This window comes from Chroicocephalus ridibundus, chromosome 5, assembly GCF_963924245.1.
Source record: "Chroicocephalus ridibundus chromosome 5, bChrRid1.1, whole genome shotgun sequence".
Lineage (NCBI taxonomy): Eukaryota > Metazoa > Chordata > Aves > Charadriiformes > Laridae > Chroicocephalus > Chroicocephalus ridibundus.
In genome coordinates, this window is record NC_086288.1 from 19,856,758 (window position 1) to 19,879,783 (window position 23,026).

Sequence of the window (23,026 nt, forward strand, 5' to 3'; positions counted from 1 at the left end):
TGGACATCATGGTTCTTGCTTTATCACCAATTTTCGCTAAGTCCACTTAGAGCACGTCAGCTAATCCCTGAAACTCAGTCTTCATCTGTGTAGCAAAGGTGTAGAGCTCTTTGGGTCAACGCCCCTCTCATTGGTGCCTGAAACATAGATCCAGCCTTTGAAGATACAATTTTTGAAGTTTGCTGTATTCTAAATAGAAAACTTGTGCATTCTCATATACTGCAGCTATTTTAAACCGAAGTCTAGGGATTTTTCCCTGTTCTGCGTCAGTAGAGAATTCAGGTATTCTTTTGTAGCCTTTATATCATGGGTGACAAATAATTTCCTGCGGTGGCTACTGTGTACGACTTTGCATACCTCACACTTGCTGGGAGAATAGTATTTGAATATTTTAAAAAGCTTCTGCTCTTGAACTGAATATCCTATAATGGAAAAAATGCTGTTGCTCGTTATGAGCCTGGCCTTGACAATCGCTTTCATTTAAATGCGCTTTTTGTATTTGTGTCAAATTCTAATGTAATTTTAAATTGGTTGACTTTTTCTAATTCAAAGGATAATGGTAAGGAAGAGGAGAGAGACTCAGAAGCTGTGAGTTTTACTGCCAGCTCTGCCACACTTTTCCTGTGTGTGATCTTGGCACAGCACTTCAGAAAAAAATCTCTCTGCCTTTTCTCTCTAAAAAGGGGATACTAATAATTACCAGCTGTTCAGCAGTGTTGCCGTGATTAATTTATTAACCTATGTAAATCGCTTTTTGAATCTTTGATGTTCTGTATACATGTGGAGCACAACATTAGAGTCTGGTGGACTATGAAAATACCTTTGGTGCTATTTAGGGGTGGAGAAACACTCGATTTTATTGAGAGTAAAGCTTTCTGCCCCACCTCTGTACCTGCTCTTGTCAACATTTTAAGATAATAATCTGAGATACTCACTGATGTGACTTAACAGGATTGAATGAATCCTGATCTTTGCTAACATGTTTTTCTTTCAATGATTAATACAGGTGAATTAAAGGAAATCAAACAGGACATCTCCAGTCTTCGCTATGAACTTTTGGAGGATAAGTCTCAAGCAACAGAAGAGTTAGCGATTTTAATACACAAACTCAGTGAGAAACTAAATCCTAATATGTTGAGATGTGAATGATTCAACAGAGGAACCATGGCTTTGACTACAGCACAACTATTTATTGGCAATAATATTTCAGTATCTTATACTTGAAAAATGTATTGTAGATTTTTAGCACTGAATAACTTTATGTACAGCTTCTCTGGAATTTAGTCTTAGGAAATTTTATTAACTCGCCACAGAAAGATTGCTCTCTTCATTTAAATTGTCTAAAAGCAAGAACTCTCCTTTTTATTTGTTTTTGATTGGGTTTTTTGTTTGTTTTTGTTCTTTTTGGGTTTTTTTTTGTGCATTTATGCATTAAAAAGGTATAATGGTATCAATTGCTGATATTTTAACAGGTTTCTGAATACATATTGAGAATTCTTTGCACTAAATTTGCAAGAAGAAATTAAAATAACAGATACAGCGCAGTACTCTGTTCCTTGCAGTGGCTGGGTAGGAGTAGGATTTTTCACAATACAATAAATGAAGTAGAGGTTGGTGGAGGATTACTTGAAATCTTTGTTCTTTATTAGCAATGCTAGTGATGCGTCTTAATCTTAAACTGAGAACTCATGGTATGGTTACAAGGAATTAATGAAAATCAGGTAAGTGTGAGTGTACTTGTAGTAGCACTATTTAACACCTATGTATATACACGTACCTACAACTCCTCTTTCTTAATTCTGCGTATTATACCTTTTTAAAAAAAAAAAAACAGCTGTGACCTTGGTCCAGAGCTACTCTTTATGTGGTAGAAATGTGGGGGTTTTTTAACATTCAGCCTCCCTGCAGGGCTGGTATTTTGTTACACCGTTCTAAATGACGCCTCTGATGCTTCGTTGTTAATAAAATAAAATTAAATATTCCAACTGTACCCGCCCTCCCTCTAGTCCCGCTGCTTAGGCACCAGGCTCCACCTTCCCCGCCTCTGACCAATGGCGGCGCGCCCCTCGCTGCGGGCCCGCCCACTCTCCTCAGCCTTAGCCAATGGGAAGCCGGCTGGCGGCCATGTCGGTTGCCACGGTAACGGGAGCGGCGGGGCCCGGGCGGGATCCGCTGCCCCGGCGCCATGGAGCTCAGCCTGGCCCGCGTCGACTACCTGCAGGTGGGAGCGGGCCTACGGGGGGACCGGGGGCCAGCGGAGCGAGAAGCCCAAAGGAGGGTCCCGGTGCTCTGGGCGGCGGGGGCCGGGGCCGAGAAGCGCCTCCCGGTGGGGCCGGGGCCGAGCAGGCCTACCCCCAGCGCCGCCTCAGGCGGGCCGGGACACCCCTTCCTGGGCACACCGGCGGGCTAGCGGGCCCGGTTAACCACGGTGTCTTCCGACAGGTGGGAGTGACGGCTCAGAAGACGATGAGGCTGCTTCCCGCCTCGGGGAAAAAGGCCACGCAGAAGGTAGCGGCTGTGGGCACCTCCGGCAGGGTCCTGGCCCTCCTCCCGTTGTCAACCGGCTCTTGAGGCTCTTTGAGTAGTGCCTCACAGGAAAAAAAGCTTTGGAAAAAAACTACTGGAACGTTTTGGGAAACTTGTGAAAAAATAGGGAGGGGGAAAAAAAAAAAGTCTGTATTTGGAAAACTTCCAGGACCAGTAAGGAATTGTCAAAACTTCAGGCATTGCTGAAAACCGCAAGGAAGTTCTTGCATGTTTCTCTATTTCTGTTTCGCTAACACTTAAGAGGAAACATTTCCTTTTCAGTTTTCTTTAATGCAGCTTTAAACTAAGGAAACTTAATTAGGAAAATGCAATAGAAATAACACTTATTTTAATAATAAATTCTCGAAATGAAAATACAACTATTCCCAAATATGCATTTCTGGAGCGTTCCACCTGATTGTTGCTGGCATTTACAAGTAGAAGCAGAAAAAGGACTGTAAATGGTATCACTTAAATTACTGTTCTTAGGCTTTAGTATCCTATCTATAGCAGTTTATCTAGCTTTTCTACATACACTATGTAAATTAAGTACTGTAGAACTTTAAATAGAGGAAAATATGAGCAACATAGGAAAAGCATTACTTAAAAAAATATTTATGCGTGTAATAAAAGATAATGATGTGTTATACTTTTGAAGGTGGTGGTTGGAGATCAGGATGGGGTCATTACATGTTTTGGCATAAAAAAAGGGGAAGCTGTGGTAAGTGGAAATGTTCCATTTTAAAACTGTATTTTTTAAATATTCTTCCTAATGAACTTTGAAAGCCTGTTTTTATTGACATGGGAAATAAAATACCTGTGGAGAAGATGTCAAGGTAGAGCTGTGGACTGATACCTAGCTATGATGAGGGCATGCTGATGAGGGCATGCTGGGGGCAAGCACATGATCCTCCACGGTTGTAGAGTCAGACACTAGTGTGTATCATCAGAAAAAAAGTCAGTTTAACACCTTTTCCTCTGCAGTTCAGTTGGGCTTAAGCCTGTATGTGTACTCAGTTACTGTGACTGGACAAAAACCTGCAGTGATTCACTAAGTCAGTCACCTTAGGGGATTTTGACAAACTGATTGCTTTTTATGAGCCTAGACTTATGCCAAGCTTAATAAAAATTTATCATTTCATATTATGTTTTTTTTTTCCTTAAGGAATTTTGTAGCCAGCTTATAAGGACTCTATAGCAATCCAAAGAAATCTACATAGTCTTTTCAAATAAGAATGCAACATGTAAGAGAGAGCGAGGGAATGTGTGTGTGTATGTTGTTTAAAAAAAAAACACAAACAAAAAACTTAGAGCTACCAGCAGTGCTGAAATTTTCCTATGGATGAATAACAATGAAATAGTAAAGTCTTAATTTATCATATTTAACATATATATTTATTGACTTTTAACGCTTGATTGTTTTGTGTTTCTGAAATGTATAGATTATATTTGTCTGCATATAATCTATAGTATCCTTAGTCTTGCCAGAAATTGTAAAGCAAATTTATTATCCTTATGTTAAAATATTAGCATAAATACAGTATTGTGATGATGAAAATTGCTTTTCTGTTTACAGCCAGTGTTCAAGACACTGCCAGGCCAAAAAATTTCAAGACTGGAGTTGGGAGGAGCTCTTAATACACCACAAGAGAAAATTTTTGTGGCTACAGGATCAGAAGTTAGAGGTTTCACAAAAAGAGGGAAGCAGTTTCTTTCATTTGAAACTAACCTCACTGAAAGCATTAAAGCTATGTATGTATGATATTTTGCATTTTTTCATAGCTGTAGCAGATTGTTAGTTTGTAATTTTATGAAATAATTTTTTTACTGTGTTGTGTGCTTGTGTGTAACACAGAGTGCCAGTCCAGCGTTAGCTTGTGCCATGACATGTAGGAAGGAACTTAGAAAATCACAGTGAAGTTTAGAAAGTGTAGGGGGTCTTGGGAGGGGTCTGGAGGCATTTGCATCAGTGCAAATGCAGGTGAGCAGAGCCAGGGTTATTGACATAGTGTATCGTGACCATATACCCTTCCAGTAGCAGAACAGGAACAAATTTTTTATTTTTCTTTTTGGATCGTGGTGTAAGATGCTGCCATGTATTAGCTGGCTTAAGAAGAATTAATATCATGAAATTATGTTAATGAAATGTCTATAAAGATATTCTTAGGATTTACTGCAGACAAATAGGAAACTTGAGAGCTGTAGAAATCATGCAATTTTAGTACTTATAAGAAACATTTTTTAATAGCTGGACCAGCTTACGGGGCCCACTAATGTCTTGAATCTGCCAGCGGCAGTGCGTGTGTCTAGTCGGGCTAAAAGACTATCACTGCAACTGTACTGGGAAAACGCTACAGGCAGTGTTTTCTTTTTCTCAGGCATATTTCAGGAGCAGATCTCTTTCTTTGTGCGAGCTATATCTATAACCATTATTGTGACTGCAAAGACCAGCACTACTACCTATCGGGAGACAAAATCAATGATGTTCTCTGCCTTCCTGTAGATAAAGTGAATTGCATTACACCGGTACTTGCATGTCAGGATAGAGTCCTCAGAGTTTTACAGGTTAAAATGCTTGTTTGTTTATGTTTTATGTGTTGATGCCATGGGATTGGACTAACTCTTAAGGGAATCAGCATATCAGCGTGGCTGAAATACCAAAAGGATAAGCGTACTGTATCTTACTGGGCAGTGTTACTGTCTATAATGCTCGTACATTATTTTTTTTTTTAGAAGAAAAATCATGATTGTAAACTTGCTAAATGAGGATTAATAAACCCACTATAAATAGGCTTTGGAATTCATAGGTGGAAGTAGATAACAAATTGGTCCATTCTAACAAAAAATGCTCACATAAGGGAATTTAAATGTGTGAGTCTTTATCAGTTTGGAAATTCATGCTCTCACAAAGTGCTGTTGCAACAAGTCTCAGTAATGTTAAATGGTTTAACAAATTTATTTGCCATTAATTTGCATATAACGTATTTCAAGAGTCCTGTGTTTTATTTATATAAACTTCACTCTGTTTTGGCTTAGAAATGATTCTCCAATAGGTATTGAGAGCTTGCATAAGCGAAGCATGTCCGTTACTGTAATAATAATTTTGTCCTTATGCTTATGCTTGTGGGGTTTTGTTTTATGGTTGGTGTTTTGTAGTGTCTTGTTTTTTTTTAGTTTCGTTGGTGTAGTTTTGTTTGGTGGGGTTTTTTTGCTGGTTTTTTTGGGGGGTTGGTTTGTTGTGGTTTTTTTTGTTTTTTTTTTTTTAAAAAAAACAACCTCCTGATAGTTCTCTTTGTCTTTAGGGATCTGATTTACTGTATGAAGTCGAACTTCCTGGACCACCTACTGTTCTTGCTCTAAACAATGGAAATGGGGGTAACAAGATTTTGAACATACACTTAACTAAATAACGTTATTATACTATACTTTTAAGATTTTATTGTTTGTATTTGTTAATTACATTTTGCCTTGATTTTTAAGCTGATGTTAAAAATGCAGCAGAAAACTGACTATGTGAAGTCATTTCTTAAACACAAATAAATATATGCACACACATATGACTGTTTTAGACAATTGTAAATTATATTGCATTTAATTCAAAGCCTCTTAGGAGAGCAGTGAGGTATAAGCTGGTCTCATTGTGTAAATAGGAACTGGACTTTTGGGGGCCTTTTCAAAGTCTGGGTTTGGGTTTCTCTTGCACGTGGATTTACATAATTAGAAACATTAGTTGCATCCGTCCATGGATGGATGAGAATATTGAGTAGAGCGCACATAAACTAAAACTGTGGAAGGATCAAGCTTAAAATAGTTTGATCACCCTTCTTGCTAATCTGTTCTAACCTAATAGAAATCGCCTTAGTGTGTTAATCTGGTGCTTAATTTAGTTTCAGTTAGACTGTGTGACAACGACACTCAGAGCTCTTCTGGAAGAGTCTGCTTAAGTCTCGGCAGAACATTCACTATTGGATGCGTGTTCTGAATGAATCTCTTTGTTTCCCTTCTGTAAAGGCAATTTAATAGCCTATCTTTGTGAAATTTCAGGTGTTGGATTATGAATGGTTTGTAGGCAGAACTCCAGCACAGGGGGGGCGGTCATACACAGAAGACTGTTAGCCATGAAGGAATTATCAGAACAGGTGCAGTTTTCCTGTATTTGTTTTTGTTTTTAAAGCCTGACAGTTCTGTCACACAACACTGAGGTTAGTATTTTCTTTCTCCCTTGGACTGCAGAATGTCATTACACAATACTTTCAGTTTTTTTAGATTGGAGCACTTGATTTTCTTGATTCTAAATTGAGTTTATGTGCTTAGGTGATTCTGGAGAAGAAATTGTGTATGGAACTTCTGATGGTAAATTGGGTCTTATCCAGATTACTGGTTCCAAGCCTATACCTAAATGGGAAATTGGAAATGAAAAAAAGAGAGGAGGTATGTGTCTCAGTCTCTCACTCTTTAGCTTTCCAGTATATCTGAGGCTTTATTATGAGTATAATAATCAGGAAATCTTATTCGTAGATACTTTGGAGGCATTATGTCAGTATGCGATATTAATACGAGTAAGCTCTCTTTCACTCTCCTGATTTTCTTATAAATAATTCTTATCAGTTTGTCTTGCTTTGAGTGTTCTGTTCATATTATTTCCAGCACATTAGTACTGGAAATACTTTTAAAAAAAGTATTTAAAAAAAAAAAAGGCATTAAAAAGTTGTCTTTAAAGTGGCATTTATAAAACGGTATTGATTCATATATGATTACTTAAGACTTTTATCCCTTCGGTGACTGTTTCTAAGTGCAAATATACCTGCCAGATTTTTCAGATGTTCTGTGGTCTTAAAGTTTCTTCACAGGAAAGGTTAGTATCTTCCCTGCAAGACTCTTTTTTTTCTTCCTTTTTTTTAAAAAAAGCCATTACACGGGGTTTTGTCTGAAGACGGAATAAGGCTTTTATTAAAGCTCCACAATGAGATTTAACTGATCAGAGCATAGTGTGACACTTTGCCTGTTTTAGCTATTATTCTATATATTATTCTATGTTCTAATAGATGCTGCAATTAGCCCATACTCCTTTGTAAAGGGAGAAGACCAGGAATAGGAAAAAAAAAAAAAAAAAAAATTTAATTATCTCATAAAAGCTATTGCTAAATTATTTTCTTAAAATGCTTCCAAGTATGTCCTTACTCTTCATATGAAATACGAAGGAGTCATAAAAGTTAAATTCCATCTCGGTTTTCAGATTAATTCTTGTACAAACTCTCTCACTGCCTTTTCCTTCTTCCAGACCTTAACTTTCTTTCCTGTCCAAACATGATTAGTTGTCATAGGCTGGTTCCACCTGTGCTAATAGTGGATTTGTCCACTGAGGTGTCAAGTGGCAGTACCTAGTTCAGGTCTGGCACAAGTCAGAACCCTCCTTCTGTCACCTTAGCCAGAATTCATAGTAGTCCATTTTCCAATAGCTTTAAGTCAACAATAGGAAACAAAGACTGCTTGCTTCTTCACTGGCAAAGTTACAGTAGTGTAGATAGACAAATAGTTCATCTGGGGGAATGTTTGATGAAGGAGCGTTAAACCCCTCAAAAGTAAACAATTTGAACATCAGAGAGGGTCTCTGTGCAGTGCTTTCCACCAAGGGAACTGTTGTGGTTTTGATTCGGAGTTGGTTGCTGTAAAACCCACTGTACAAGCTTGAACTTCAGGCACAGATGAGAGACTTCAGCCCCCTAGTGGACTCATGCGGAAGTAGCATTGATAAAACCTTAAAAGCCAATCAAGAATCTCTTTCTATGTAATTTAATGTCGCCTGTGTATCGTGTCATAAATGAATAATGATGGTGTAAACGGTTTTGTTTTCTTTTTCATTAGGTATCTTATGTATTGATAGTTTTGACATTGTGGGAGATGGAGTTAAAGAATTACTCGTTGGACGAGATGATGGAATGCTAGAAATCTATAACTTTGAGAGCGCAGATGATCCCGGCCTTCGATATGATCATGTAAGCCCACATTCATCATACTCCTCTTTGCTGAAAAAAAATTAATTAAAAAAAAAAAGAATCTGTGTTTCAAAACTTAAAGTATATACAAGGTCATTACTACTAAAATGTGGGGTTTGTTTCTAATTTGAGCTCTGTAATGTTGACAATATGAACTTCAAAGCAATATCTTAGTATTTAAGAAACAGAAAGTGAAATAGTCCTGATTTGAGCAAAAATGAAAATACTGTAGAGGGTGTGTTAAAGCTCTGGCTCTATTGACTGCTGAAGTCTCTCCTGGGTGAAATGTAATATAGCACTTCTCTCTCAGTGAAAAAAACAACCCCATGCCGTGTGTAGTCTGTGTTTTACATGTAAAATAATAAATGTAAGCTGTCAGGACTTTACTGAGCATAATTACCTTGGTTATGAATTGTTTAAAATAGTAGATTTGAGCCATAGTGACTTATTTCAGGCTTCAGTCAGATTGCTAATTCCTGCTGGAAAAATATTGTCCATCAGTGTTTTGCTTTAAACTGCTTTTTAATGTCTTTATTATGCAGAGTAGAATTGGAATGCATTTGTTAAAACACCTCAATTTAGCTGTGATAGTCATCAGCTGGCTTACTGTTTTGTAGGTCTAGATATTGTGCATGTTATGTAGGTATTTTGTGATGCAGATGGAAGGAGGAGCACAACCTTTAAAACCCCCACAAAAACCCCCAAACTTCTAAAATGAGTGCAGTGACATTTTCCTCTGCTTGAATGTATTTATTTGAAGGCTTTATCAGAGAGCATCGCATCAATCCAGGGTGGCTGTGTAGGAAAAGATGGATACGATGAAATTTTAGCATCCACATATTCAGGTAAGCATCATGTGATCTACTCAATAAATGTCATCTGTGGTGATGTGATAAAAATGAAGCAGGCTGTGTTGTTAGTGCAGCTCACATTTCTTAAAATTTTTGTGGTGATTGGAACCAAGATAATGTTTTGTTGAAAAGATCTCTCCTAATTTAATATTTACACCTCAAAAATGTTTCTTACGCTTAAGCTACATTTTTATATTTTAAGATATTTATAATGTGTTCTGCTGTGTAACACAGTGGCTAGTTTTTCTCTGGTGTAGACTGCTGCCTAACTGTGATGAAATAATTAATATGTTATGCCCAAAATAATTATTCATGGGTTTTTTTTGTATTAAAAATATTGATAGACATGCATATATTTTTTTCCTGTCATTTTACATAATTTCCTTCCTTTTCAGCTTCGTAGGGCTTTAAATGGGGTTGATTTTGCTTTTAGTAGAAAATGAAGCTTCCCTGTGTGAGACGTCTCAGCAGTCCCTCTGTAGGATTGGAGCTATTGGCCTGACTGTCACAGAGGCTGTCATAAACCTGCTGCATGTGTTAACTGCTAAGAGCTAAAATATTACTAATTCTCTATGTTCAGCTATTTTCAGTGCTAAGAAATTAGCCTACCAAAACCTCTCGTATTCAAAATCATGTATTTTGGCAAGATACAATTCTTAATGAGTTATTCAGAAGTAATGGTGTTCAAGTACCTCTTTTAAATAGTCTTTGCATGATTAAATGTCTCTTATATCTTACCTCGTATGAGTTGTTTTGGCCACAGTATTGTTGCAGCCTGTCATACCAAAGTCCTTTGTGGCTTCTTTTAGTGCATGTGGGAATGTTATAAAGATCTGTGAATCATAGGAGAAAGAAAAAAACGAAAGCCCATGTTCACCTGTGGCTTTTCAAAGGTAAACTGTGGTAGGATGTGCAGTAGACTGAGTTTGGCAGATTTTGGCAGATCAGGAAAAGTCATTCTTAGAACAGTAAAAGTTACATTTGAAGCTTGGCAGCACAGGACTTCTGTGGATTTTTTTTTTAAAGTTCATGCTCCATTATTGGGCTTTCTTGGTACTTGAAGTAGATAGCTAAGGAATGTGAAAGATTGTGGACATGTCGGCTTTTATGGTGCATTTTATAATAATGCTATCTTGCTGTTTGCATGCATTAGATGAGGTAACTAGAGCTATAAACACCCATTCAAGTCTTCATATCATACCTAAGGTGTCAGGATATAATCAACTAGTATTTGCTTTTATAAGTAAATGTAGTTATGTAAACAAAAAGGTGATTTTTATTTTTTTTCCCTTTGACTGGCAGCATTCAATCTCAAAGCACACTGTGCAACATACAGCCTGCCATAAACACACTGCACAGGTTTGGTTTGGTTTGTTTTTTTTCCAACTATAGTGCTGCCAATTATTCAAGGTTTTGCCAGAGAAACAGAGGTGGGAAAAAATGTAAGGGCTCCGTTAAAACCTGCTGCAGAGGGATTTATTGCATGAAGTGCTTCATGAAAAAGAATAAGTAATGTTTTCCAATCTGTAAGCTAAGAATGACACCCATAAAAAAATCATGCTCAGGGTCTAGATTAATCCTCCAAAGAAAGGATTAAATTATAGTCTCTATTCTCTCTACCCAGCATCTGGAACATACAAAAGCTGAGTGTAGACTTTTCTTTATAGCTTATGAGGAATATAAACTTCATATATTGGTTTAGGCTGGCTGACAGGACTGACTACAGAACCTGTCCATAGAGAAGGTGGATCAGGTGAAGAACTAAAATTAAGTCAAGAAATGCAGAGCAAGATTTCATCCTTAAGGTAATTGCACTAGAAAGAAATTTAAATGAAATAATTGAAACGTTAAAAGCTGAAATGTCATCTTTCCTTCCGATCTCACTGGATTTTCTGTATTGTTAATGTATCTAGAAGTAGATTTAACCCTTTTTAAAGTAGAAATGAGTAGCAGACTCATTTCACAGCCTCTTTCTATCTTGCCTTCACATGATGATGTCTTAATGCCATTTTCCTCAGTATCAGCAAGATAAGATTCCCTTCTTCCATGCTGCTTATAGCTTCTAAATGATGGGATAAAAATGGTCACTAGCATATAATTCAAAATGTGTTGTACTCTTGAAGGAAAAAAGTTGTCCTTTCCTGTGACTCATAGAAATCACTTTTGGCAAGGTACAGTAGAATCTCCATTTTCATGTGAAATAGTTTTTATGTTATATTATGTTTTATCTTTAGTTTGTATGTGGAGAGGGGAGTCACCAGTCACTTCTGGTTGGAAAATTGTGGACAGAGGATAAACATTGTTGCCTTGCAAGCTTAATCTACTTTATTTCTAGGGTAGCTTTTATAGTTGTTTTTTTAAGACATTATATGTGGTTTCCTTTTTCTAGGAATGAATTGGAACACTTACAGATGAAAGTACTTCAGGAACGTGAAAAATACCAGCAGTCTTCTCAATCCAGTACTGCTGTCTCATCAGTACCTGTGTTTAGTGTGAATGATAAGTTTACATTAAATAAGGATGATGCTAGCTACAGCCTCATCTTGGAGGTGCAGACAGCTATAGATAATGTCCTGGTGCAGGTGAGTGTCGCTTTGTTCTTGTTGGCCTTCTTGATGTGTAAATAAAACATTCAGGGACTTTCTAGTTTAAAAAGTTGAGTTATAGTATCTTAAGTATATGGGGTTTTAAATGTCTGAATTGTTATAAGAGGGAATTGAAGTGTATAGCCTTGCAACGTTGAAATAAGTTGTAAATGCTTGTTAGGGAACAAATACAACCTAAATCTTTATTGAACAGAGCAACATTACACTAACTACCAAAATAGATCAAAATGCCTGCTGTATTAGCAGGTTTCTATGTAACTTTTGTGCTTGTTTTTGCATGTCCCTCCTTATTTAAACAGCAATTAACTTGCCAAATCTTAAATGAAGTGCAGATTCTCACTTGCCAGTTAAGTACCCTTTGTAGTGGAAAATTAATTTTAGGATGGTGTGGGCCACCTGTGCACTTTGAATGTGGACCAGCATCTGATTTGTGTGCAATTGGTGATAGATACTATTGCCATGTAGAACAGCCTTAATTAGTTATTCCTCCTACTGCATCAGCTGAAATTAATGTTTTATTTGGTAGTCAGAGAGAGTAGTGGTACTGAATTACCTTCTTTTGGGATGTGCATGGGGACAAAAATTTGACAAGGAGGAATTTGTGAGGTGAATTTGCTGTAACAAATATGAGAGAACTACTGTAGGATTTTATTTTTCACTTCCTAATATAAATCTTATTTTTATTAAGGATGTTGTTAGAGCAATGCTAACGTACAGCTAATTTGCAGCATTATAGTATCTGCTGTTCCCAAAGCTAAGTGAGGAGTAATGAAATTGTTTAATCAAGCCTTGAACTTAATGTAGAGTTTAGAACTTACGGCTTTTTCTTTAAAGAAACATAAAGCAGTATCCTCTATTTCTCTGTTGTGAGAAGACAATAAAACTGTTTTTAAAATATTTTTTTAGGAAGTATGTTGCATAGTTATCAATGTTTCTGACACTTCTGTGAAGTTATGAAGCAGTACCAAATCAAGTAATTAACCATTCTCATACGCTTTAATCTCATTTTTAAACAGTGTTAGACTTAATTCCAGTGAAAATACATGTAGATAAGCGGTCTGTTTCAGAAGCATTACTGTAAATAAGAGGATCATTAATTATGTAATATGATCCTTGGTTTCTTGAATGAATATTGTAATCCCCCTATTAAAATAGGGAAACACTTCAATCGTGAATATACGTCATGAATTTGAAGGAGGTATACTTTCATGTCTGAAAGATGTGCATATACTTTCATCTCTGAAAGATAGTTACACATCTTGTATGGAAGTTGTTGTAAGCCAGCCACACAAGAGTTCAGGACTCCATAAGAGAAACATCATGTTATTTGAGATTAAGTTGTAAACTGTGTGTCTGTTAGGCTTTTACCTCTTGGATGAAGCAATCATTGCCTCTCCTTTATTAAAATAATCGATGACAGTTAGAGGATAAATGCATTAGAAGCTACTCAGGAACTTAAGCTCTTTTATTTTTCCTCCCTTGTGTGTTCTGCAGAGTGATGTCCCGATAGACTTGCTGGATGTGGATAAAAATTCTGCTGTTGTTAGTTTTAGCAGCTGTGATTCTGAGGTAAGTGAAACAAAAGAGATTATATTTATAGAGAATCACATGATGAAAGCTCTTAATATTGTATATTAAAAATCAAGTTTGGATGTATATGTTCGTAATTTTGAGTATGTCGAGTTAAGCTACTGATTTGGTAATTTTGGAGAGCTCAGCTTTGTTAGAGATACTGCAGAACTAGGAGTTAGAGGCAAGTTCTGACATAAGGCAAAGCTAAACATGTGCAAAAGGATCCAGAAGCCAACAGCTGTCGTGCTTTTTTTCCTGCCTGATCAGGAAAGTGAAGGACACATTCGGTATTGCTCTCTTCTCTGGATTTGCCAGTATTGCATGTATTTACTTCCAAGTAATTTAGGTGAAGAACATTCTTTTTCTTACTTATTGTCTCTTAAAAATCACTTTAGAACGTGAAAATTCTGCTGTGTGGGGAGGCATATTTTTTAGTGCTTTTTTAATATAATAATTATACGCTTAAATAATTAAAGAATTACTAAAGATGATTAGGGCCAGAAGGAAAATCCAAAAACTACCTTAGCATTATGAAAATCTTCTGTGAAGTCTTTTTCCTTGTAAGAGTCCTCTAAGTATTTTAGTTTTAAGAACTGAAGTTGCACATCATTCATCTACCCTGGAGCTTTCGGAAATAAACTAAAGTTTCTTGTCATTCATGATGATTAATGTAGGTTTTTTTTGTTGCTGTGTTTTCTTACTGATCTTGTTTCCATTTTTGGATGTTGGACTAATGTTGCAGATGAGTGGGGCAGGCTGACAGATGCATTTTTCAGATGGAAAAAAAAGATATCTATATGATTTTTATGGTGGTATTAAAGAGTGTAAGACGCTTCAGTTGATTTCTTCTTATACGGAGAAATTTTTTAAATTCTACCATCATTAAAATTAATTGGAATACTCAAGGGAACAAAAGATTACCTTTTTGTATTTAACTTCTGTAAAATAGCTGTACATAAATAGCAAAAGCTTTACAGTACATGTCTACAGTTAAAACAGATGAGTAGAACTTTTGTGAGTCCACAGTCCTGTTTTGTCTTACTTTTCTGTGGTTTTCTTTTTCCTGTTTACAGCCAAATAGCAACTTCCTTCTTGCAACTTACCGATGCCAAGCAAATACTACAAGACTTGAACTTAAGGTAAAATGCTCTAGTATATTCTTCATAATTAATTAATGTTTATATAGGTGTCTGCTTAGGAATGGAGAGATCTCTACCTTGACTGACGGCTCAGCCTGAGCAAATGATCAGTCCAGTTTCTACAGCAGGTTGTTTCCTGAGAACCTTCTAATCCGGGGCTTGTATTCCTTCATATTTGTCTGTAGGGTTTCTAAAAGCTTCTAAGAATGTATTACTGTATTACTTCAGAGGAGAGCCTGGGGTCCCTCTTTAGTATCCCTAAAATGAAAGCAGTGGGGAAACCACAGATTGTGGAAATACGTGAATCTGGAGACAGCGTGTGGGATGTAAAGTGGAGAGAGATGTGGGAAAGAAAGCTCTGGCACTGTTTGTACACGGAAATGTTGAAGGAAGTTACACTGGGAAGCGACCAGGGAATACAGACTGGATTTGTATTTTTGAGAGGAAGCAAATCTGGTCATCCCATGCTTATTATACTAAAGGCATATGGATGTTTTGGGGTTTATTTTTAGTGATACATCAAATTCACATGTTTTGTGGCTGCAACCAGGGGAAATAACGCAGGACATCATGACTAGGAAAATCCTCAAGATGCACACAGGCTCTAGGTTTTCTCTTTATGTAGTCACCTAACACTGCAGGATCCTGATGTGGTATGTGTTTATTTATGTAAAATTCTCAGTCAATAGATTATCATTAGAAATCTAAGCTGGTTTAAAGTGCATCAAATGTGGGGAAGTTGAGGGTGGTTATCTGCTTTTTGGTGAGGTTGCAATAATAGATGTAGTGTGCTGAACTAAGACTCTTATTTCCAAGGTTCCCTTCTTAAGAAATGCTGTTAGTTTGCTTATTGATTCTGAGCAGGTCACTTTATCTCCTGATGTCTCAGTTCTCTTAGTTCAATTTAGGGATAAGACCCTGGCCACCTTTACTATTGAAAATACTAGCTAAAGAGCAAATGACAGAAGAAAAATTAGTCAAATGCATTCATGATACACAAAAAGAGGATGGTAGTTTTTTCGCTCTCTCTAAAAGCATTTATAAACTACATCATAGTGCAGTGTGTCATCAAAAACACTGTACTGTCACTCTTGCATTTGGATCCTGATGTGATGGATTCGATCCGCGCAAGTTCTACTGCCACCTTCCTGCAATACATTCAGGATCTCCAGTGGTTTCTGCCTGCCATGTGGAGTCCATTCTCTTTCTGTATTTCGTCTGTGCGCGTGTAGACGATACACCTTCTAAATCTTGGAAATTTAATTTCCAAAGACAACTCTTTACTAACTTATTTTTATTAAAAACATTGGAGTGGATGTCTTCTTGCAAAACACTTTTTGAGTTCTGAGACCCTATAAAATAGGGGACATAATCAAGGTTGTAAAGCAAACCTATACTCGAACTGCAGTCTGCTCTTTTGTTTGTATAAAGTTGTTTCAGTAGCTCCTCTGCCTACTTTCACAGCTGTGTTGGTGCTATAGGTGGGACGCTCCTCTTTCTTGTCAGTTCTGCGTGAGTGGCAGACTTAGTGCAGTCTGTGTAGCTGGTCTCAGCAGAGAAGTGATTGATGCATTGCTGTGTCCTCAGAGGTGTGGAGAGCACACACTGTATCTTGAATGTGTTTGTACATCCTGCTTCTTAGGCGTTCTGAGACTCGAACTTCAATCTGGCCTCTTACTTCTCCAAAAATAGCTCAGGATGAACTTTGGTGGCTATGAAGAAGTGAATGCGTATTTTGAAATTCTGTTTACTCTTCTAAATTCCTTGATCTATTCTTAAAACATAAATGGGGCCACTGAAGAACTAGAAGCAAGTTATAGACTTTTAATTTTAACTGATCAGAATGTAAGTTAGCAGGTTGTATTTTTTTTAATATTTCATTCATCTAATATAGCAGCACTTCATGGGACACTACTTCATCTAGTTTTAAAACATTTGTGATCTGCCCTATTTATAGTGGCACTTCTCAATTAAATACAGTACTTTAAATATTCTTGAGTTCTACAGTCTTTCTTTAACACATTTCAAATACCCATCAGTTTTCCAAATCATGGTAAATTAATCTTTCCCCTTTTGTTCTTTTTGTGGGTTCTGCTTTTATTTCTGCAGGTTCGATCGATTGAAGGACAGTATGGGACACTTCAAGCATATGTAACTCCAAGAATTCAACCAAAAACCTGCCAAGTTCATCAATATCAAATTAAACCCCTTTCGCTTCATCAGAGAACTCATTCTATTGACCATGACAGGTATTTGCAAAGAAAAATCAATACTTTTTTCTCTTGAAAAACTGACGCAATCTGGCTGAAAGAATGTTTACTCTATAAACTTAAGCATGTCGTTTCTAACCACTAAACTGCAATTTTGAGCCTGTAGTTCCATTTTATGGGTTTTCTGGCAGAAAATGTGGATTTAATGGGCTCCTGCTTTGCTTGCCATTCTTTATCCTTGTTTTCAGATTATTTTTCATAATAACCTGGGTTATAGTGTAGCCCCATGTGTTAGTAGAGTTGAGGGTGTGGTAGAATGGAAACTCCCCTCTGTCAGTAACCGCAGCCTTCTCAGTTTCAGCCTCATTCTCCCCTCCACCCTTTTAATGTAATTCTTTCCCATAGCTAATTTGGCTCCAAAACGGAGCCAAGACTTCTTTTGTCCCTTATCCCTCTGTTAGGAACCTACTATTTTATGCAATTTCTACTTGATTTTTCCCCGCCCTCAATTAACATCTTGCATTGCTGGCTTCAAAACAAAACTGAAAGACTGAAGGAATGATACCAAATGCTTTTACTTAATGTGCAAATGAGCTGCCATTATGCTCTGTCTGTGGTTTACAGCATGGGAGACTGTTGAGGCTCTTGGTCATATTTGCTGTGTTGTCAGTTATTTACCTTTGTCATAAGTTTCAGGTTTAACAACTTGTAACGGGATATGTCAAAAACTTCCAACTAGTTTCTTATCCAGTTCTGACATGCCTGCTGTGAGATAAAGCTTGAATGTACACATAGCTTTTTGTCTTGAAATACAGAAAAGTAGCTTTAATCTGTAATACATAACTACTTAGCCAGATAGCTCACTTTTTACAGGGTGTTGATTAAAAGGAAATCACCACGTGGAACTAAACTTTTTTTCATATGGATAACCAGTGGACTGACAGTGCCCCTCCTTCGTAACTGTTAACTCTTTTCTTTTTTTTCTTTTTCTTTTTTTTTTTTTTTTTAAATTTCATAATGTCATAGACCCATGAATACACTGACGCTCAAAGGCCAGTTCAGTTTTGCTGAAGTTCACTCCTGGGTTGTGTTTTGCTTACCTGAAGTGCCTGAAAAGACTCCCGCTGGAGAGAGTATCACCTTTTATTTTCAGAACACCTTCCTGGGTACACAGCTTGAAAGTACTTACAGGTAAAATACAGTTACTAAAGTGCAATGTGACTATGCTGGGGCTTTTGTCTTTTTCATTCTTGACCAGTCTCCAAGTGTGGTTTCACGCACACACTACTGTTCAGCTCTCCACCCCCAGCCCCATCAAAACTCCCATTAAAGAGAACAGGAATCTTTCTTAAAAAGGATTTTCAGACATTACCAGGGTGAGCACTATCCAGTAATGATGCAATCTGTGACTTGAATAGGGGTTTTCTCAAAGTTGGTCCAAAAACCAAAATTGCCAGGGAGGAAAGCCTTGATATATTTTTAGGATGGTGGCTTGCTTTTAAAATTCAAAGAACCTAGTTACTAATGTACTGAAATTATTTTGTAATGCCTATTGTTTTCTAACTTCCTTTTTTTTTCTATTGAGGGCCAGAAATAACTTAAAAGGCATTTAATACTCATGCAAAAAAAGATGTGAATAAGCATTAATTAATGATTATTAATAATTAATCATTATAATGATTAATTAATGAAAACCTTCTTTTTCTGCAACTTATATTAAGCAAATATTATTTCTGTGTTTAATACTGTGTTCTCAAATTAATTAGTTATATCTTCCTTCAACAAATTATGTACGTCTACCTGAATATAGAACTGTAAAGTGGGGAAAAAATTAATTGCTGTAATTACAAAGATTCCAACCTGCTTGCAGCCTACGATGTGTGTTGTCTATTTGTAATGCAGAAAGTTGTTGGGCTGGTGTATTTTGGGGAGAAAAGGGGAGAGAGTTTTTTCTCCCTTCTGGTGTTGAAGCTTGCTCTTTGGCGTCAAGTATTGCAATGATAAAACTTAGGAGGAATGAATCCAGTCAGAGATCTTACTTGTATAACCTTAGTGCCATACAATAAAGAGAAGTGCTTTGTGTGTACCTAAGATTTGTGTATACTACTTTGTCTGATGTACTGGAACAAACTGTTCCCTGACAAGATTACACTGGGAATAGGGAAGGAGGGAACAGTTCAAGTGTATATACAGCCACATGATACATGGAGAATCGTTAGGACCTTTATAGAAGTTGCTTTCTTTGATTTGGCCATTAATTTACAGGCTTTCTAAATGTACAAAATTAGACAAATCTAATGCATGTGTGTGTGTTGAAGTTTGTTCTTTTCAAGTTTTTCTTCCTTCATAGAAAAGGTGAGGGGTGTTTTAAGTCTGACAACATTTCTACAATATCCATCCTAAAAGATGTGCTTTCCAAAGAGGCTACTAAAAGGAAGATTAATCTCAACATATCATATGGTAAAACTTTCTTCTCTATTTTTTTTGTCCTTGACTTAATTTTATATTCTTATAAATGGAATATGTAATAATAATTTGCTTGTTGGGTTTTATTTTTACTCCCTACTAGACGTAAATGAAGAATCTGTGAGACACACATTAAAGCTTATCCACCCTAAATTAGAGTACCAGCAGCTGTTGGCCAAGAAGGTTCACTTAATAGATGCTTTGAGAGTGAGTATCTGAACTCCCGTGGAAGGATTTTTAGGGGGATTATGTTGTCAGAGACCAGCCTGTACAGCTCAAGTCAGATGTGTGTCATACTGGTGTCTGTTCCATTCCTGTTCCCAGGACATGTATTTTAATAATCTAAATTCCCATTTTGTACTATATAACTAGTGAATAACATGTAGGATTACTGACTGATGGTGAGGATGTTTAAAGCAGACAGTAGAAGGCAGCCGGCTTTATCACCTAACCTCCTCTTTTTGCCCACTGTAATTTCCCAGTTCCTTCTATGTCCCTTTCCACTAGCCTTTAAAAGTTTTTTAGATCTGGGGGTGATCATCCAGGCCAGATGTGACTTCCTTGCTTCATCCCAGTGTGCCATAATTTCTGAATTATCTGCTTTTTAATCTTCTACTTAATGCCCTCCTCAGTGGTTAGTCTTTGGGAGGTACCAGTTAGGCAGCTTATCTCAGTTCTTGGACTTTTTCCAACAACCAGGATTTTACTGTCAAAAACTGTCAAAAACCTGCCATTGTCTCTTTTGGTTTGTTTTTTTTTTGAGGGGGGGAAGAGGTGAAAATGGACAACCGATTCTCTCTTGTCCTTTGGGGGAATCAAATACTAGTCACAGAACTCTGCAGTTAGTAGAAACTAACTACTAACTAGTAGAAACTACTACAGTTAGTAGAAACTAGTACCAATGAGCACAGTGTGTATCTTTATTATCACTAAAAGTATTTGACTTGGTCTTGATTTGGCAAACCAGGGAGGCAAAGAATAATAGAGAATTTATTGTTAATGCATGTTATTTTTGCGCAATAATAATGATATTGCTTGTTTTACGCTTTTTTTTTTTAGACAGCAAATCTTCTTTGACAAACCTCTTTTAACATATTTTTTTGTCACTCATTTTTGGGATAATAACTTATTCATAGGCAGTAAAATAATCTGGTGACTGATGAAAGCTGTTATTCCAGCAGACTCACAATGCATAGCATAATTACCTTTTATCTTGAAAAGAACAGTCTTTCTGTGGGGGATAAAATGATCTATACTGTCGACCATCTTAAATTGGTTTATTGGTAGTCTGGGGCGTTTTAGAAGAGGTCTTTAAAACTTTTTGCTGTCACAACTTGATACTTTCAAAGTTTTGCTTTTACCTTCAGACTTTAGCATGTGCTATGCTTTTTAGGAATTATTTTATTCTAAAAATGAGGACATGGTGAAGGCTTTGAGCCTTTGTTAGGCTTGATTCCATAGGGGCTGGGCTGTGGCGTGATCCTCTTCTGGCAGTGCTCAGAGCTGGAATTCACAGGATTTTGAGAATCTCATCTCTGAAGTGACAAGTAATATCTGGCATTTCGTTAGAAGGCTAGAAAATGAAGCACTTTGAAAATACCCCTTGCTACTTTAGCAGGGGATTGTCTTGTCTCTGAAGTATTTCCTCCTGACAGACCCAAGCTTAATTTCTTCTTACTTTCATGCCTTTGCGATACTTAACTGCTGTTAATTCTTATGATTTAAAATGTCTTTGAGGAATTACAAGTTCATGAAGGAAATGTGGACTTCCTGCTACCAAAATACCGCAGCATTTTGGAAGAGGCAGATCAGCTGCTTGAGGAATACAAGAGACAACCTGCACATCTCGAGAGACTTTATGGTTTGTTGGTCAATTCAGCTTTTTATTGAAATGCAGCTTAATGTCCAGAAAGCACGCTGGACGTGACTGAAATAGATATGAAGTCAGTATTAGCAGAATTTAAATAATTTGATAAGTGGGTACGCTTGGGTAGCTTCAGGACAACAATAGGTATGTAAATACATATGTCTGTCTGGCTGTACAGCCAAGGCTGCCTATTTACACAGTGGTTTTGATCACAAAAATCTGAAGTTAAAGGTGAGGCAGTAAAACCGAGCACATCCTGAAAATGGTTTGTATGCTGCTACAAACTTTAAGTAACTCTCCAGAGTTTATCAAGAATTGTTCACCTGAGAACTTCTAAAATTGATTTGGCATCACAAGCCATCACTGAGAATGAAGATACCAGGATTATTTGCAAGTGACTTCTATACCTTTTGTTTAATAGACAGCTTTTTATATTCGGATGATCCTTGTCTTTATGGACACGATTAAGGATCATATTTAAATTCAGGATGGTGTTTAAGAACGTATAAAAGTTAAATAAGTGATTAAATTCTCAGCAGTTAAGTTTTGCAAAACATCAGAAAAACAGAAAAATGCGCATGGGGTGGGAAGGGGGACTCGTAGAAGATCTAATTTAGTGAAGGAAATTCTGTAGCCTCCTGTGGTGTTTCCCACACGGCTCCAGCTCAGGGAATCTCTGTTGGGCACCAGGTTTAATAAGGCGATGGATCTGCAGTGTAAGCAGAGCCCTCCTTGCCCGTCCTGTGGTGATTTTCTCTCTTTAGTGGTAATTACTCCAGATGTGGGTAATCGTAAGGCAGAAACACACACTTTGGAATGAAGCTGGAATCCGGTGCTTCTAACAGCATTTGGTGTTTGTTTAAAAGGAGATAATTGTTTAAAATGTGAAGTTTAAAAAGAGTCTTGTCTCAATCTCAAATCACCTGGAATAGTTGGTATATAAGAATGAGTTAAAAGTAGAGATGCTTCATAATGAAAACAAGGCAAACAATAATTCCTGGGGCTTTACCTTTGCAGGTATGATCACGGATCTCTTCATAGATAAATTTAAATTCAAAGGCACCAATGTGAAAACTAAAGTCCCTCTTCTTCTGGAGATTCTGGATGGCTGTGATCAAGATGGACTAATTGCTTTTTTTGAGGCTGCAGCCTGAGAAGGGAAAAGCAGAGTAATTTTTTTTTTTTTTAAGAAAAACACTTTTATTCTTTTGTTGTACTGTCGTCTCTTAGGTTTTACTCATATTTATTATCATACTGAATACATTAATCAGCTTTATTTCAGATAAACTGTTGTGTTTGTTAAATGTGCGCAGTGTTTCTATGTCAACAGTGTTCTTCATCGATAAGAGAACTTAATTGGATGTAAATACCAAACACCCTTTTTGCAAAAATGTTTTCAGCGCTGTTAAAGACCACATGTGGTGGTCTGTTCTCCCCTTGTAAGAATGTACGAAGAAACTGGTACAGAGAAACCAGATTTAGAAGAAATTTGTGTGCTAAAGGGTTGTGAATTTTAGGCTAAGGACAGCTGCTTTTAAAGCTACGCGTTCATTCTTGGTTGGGGAGTAGATTCCATTAAACCTGCTCCGTGCTCCTCCTGTGTCAGCGTGCTTCATTTCCAAATTCCACCTGAAATTCGGAAACCCGGAAATTCGGGAATTCTTCCCTCCGCCGACTCCCTCCCGCTCGCCGGCCAGGCCCCGCCCCCTCCCCGCCAGACCCCGCCCCTTGTGGCCCCTGCCGCCGCCCGTAGGCCGCGTGACGCAACGCGCCCTCCCATTGGCCGATTCAAT

General features: G+C 37.3%; 2 protein-coding genes across 2 annotated transcripts in view; both read left to right on the top strand.

Moving 5' to 3' along the window:
• The window catches only part of TRPC3 (transient receptor potential cation channel subfamily C member 3), a 39,846-nt gene extending 38,221 nt beyond the window's left edge, over positions 1-1,625 (top strand). The window contains exon 12 of the mRNA XM_063335814.1: positions 1,007-1,625. Coding sequence (XP_063191884.1) covers positions 1,007-1,149 — 143 coding nt within the window. The 3' untranslated portion in view covers positions 1,150-1,625. The remainder of the gene's footprint in view (positions 1-1,006) is intronic.
• Positions 1,626-1,759: 134 nt separating this feature from the next.
• Positions 1,760-22,844, top strand: BBS7 (Bardet-Biedl syndrome 7). Its single transcript, XM_063335815.1, has 19 exons — positions 1,760-2,221; positions 2,443-2,508; positions 3,185-3,247; positions 4,103-4,278; positions 4,905-5,091; positions 5,829-5,901; positions 6,841-6,957; positions 8,392-8,522; positions 9,283-9,367; positions 11,076-11,178; positions 11,763-11,955; positions 13,474-13,548; positions 14,625-14,690; positions 16,800-16,939; positions 17,927-18,091; positions 19,251-19,360; positions 19,470-19,573; positions 21,104-21,227; positions 22,251-22,844. Exons 1-19 carry the CDS (start codon positions 2,186-2,188, stop codon positions 22,385-22,387), a joined length of 2,151 nt encoding a protein of 716 aa, XP_063191885.1. The 5' UTR covers positions 1,760-2,185; the 3' UTR covers positions 22,388-22,844.
• The last annotated feature ends 182 nt before the right edge of the window (positions 22,845-23,026 follow it).

Excerpts from the sequence above, each read along its gene's own strand:
- BBS7 (XM_063335815.1), top strand. The coding sequence starts at position 2,186 with ATGGAGCTCAGCCTGGCCCGCGTCGACTACCTGCAG. Across the intron at positions 4,279-4,904 it reads ACTGAAAGCATTAAAGCTAT|GCATATTTCAGGAGCAGATC; the intron begins GTATGTATGATA and ends TCTTTTTCTCAG. Across the intron at positions 6,958-8,391 it reads AAATGAAAAAAAGAGAGGAG|GTATCTTATGTATTGATAGT; the intron begins GTATGTGTCTCA and ends CTTTTTCATTAG.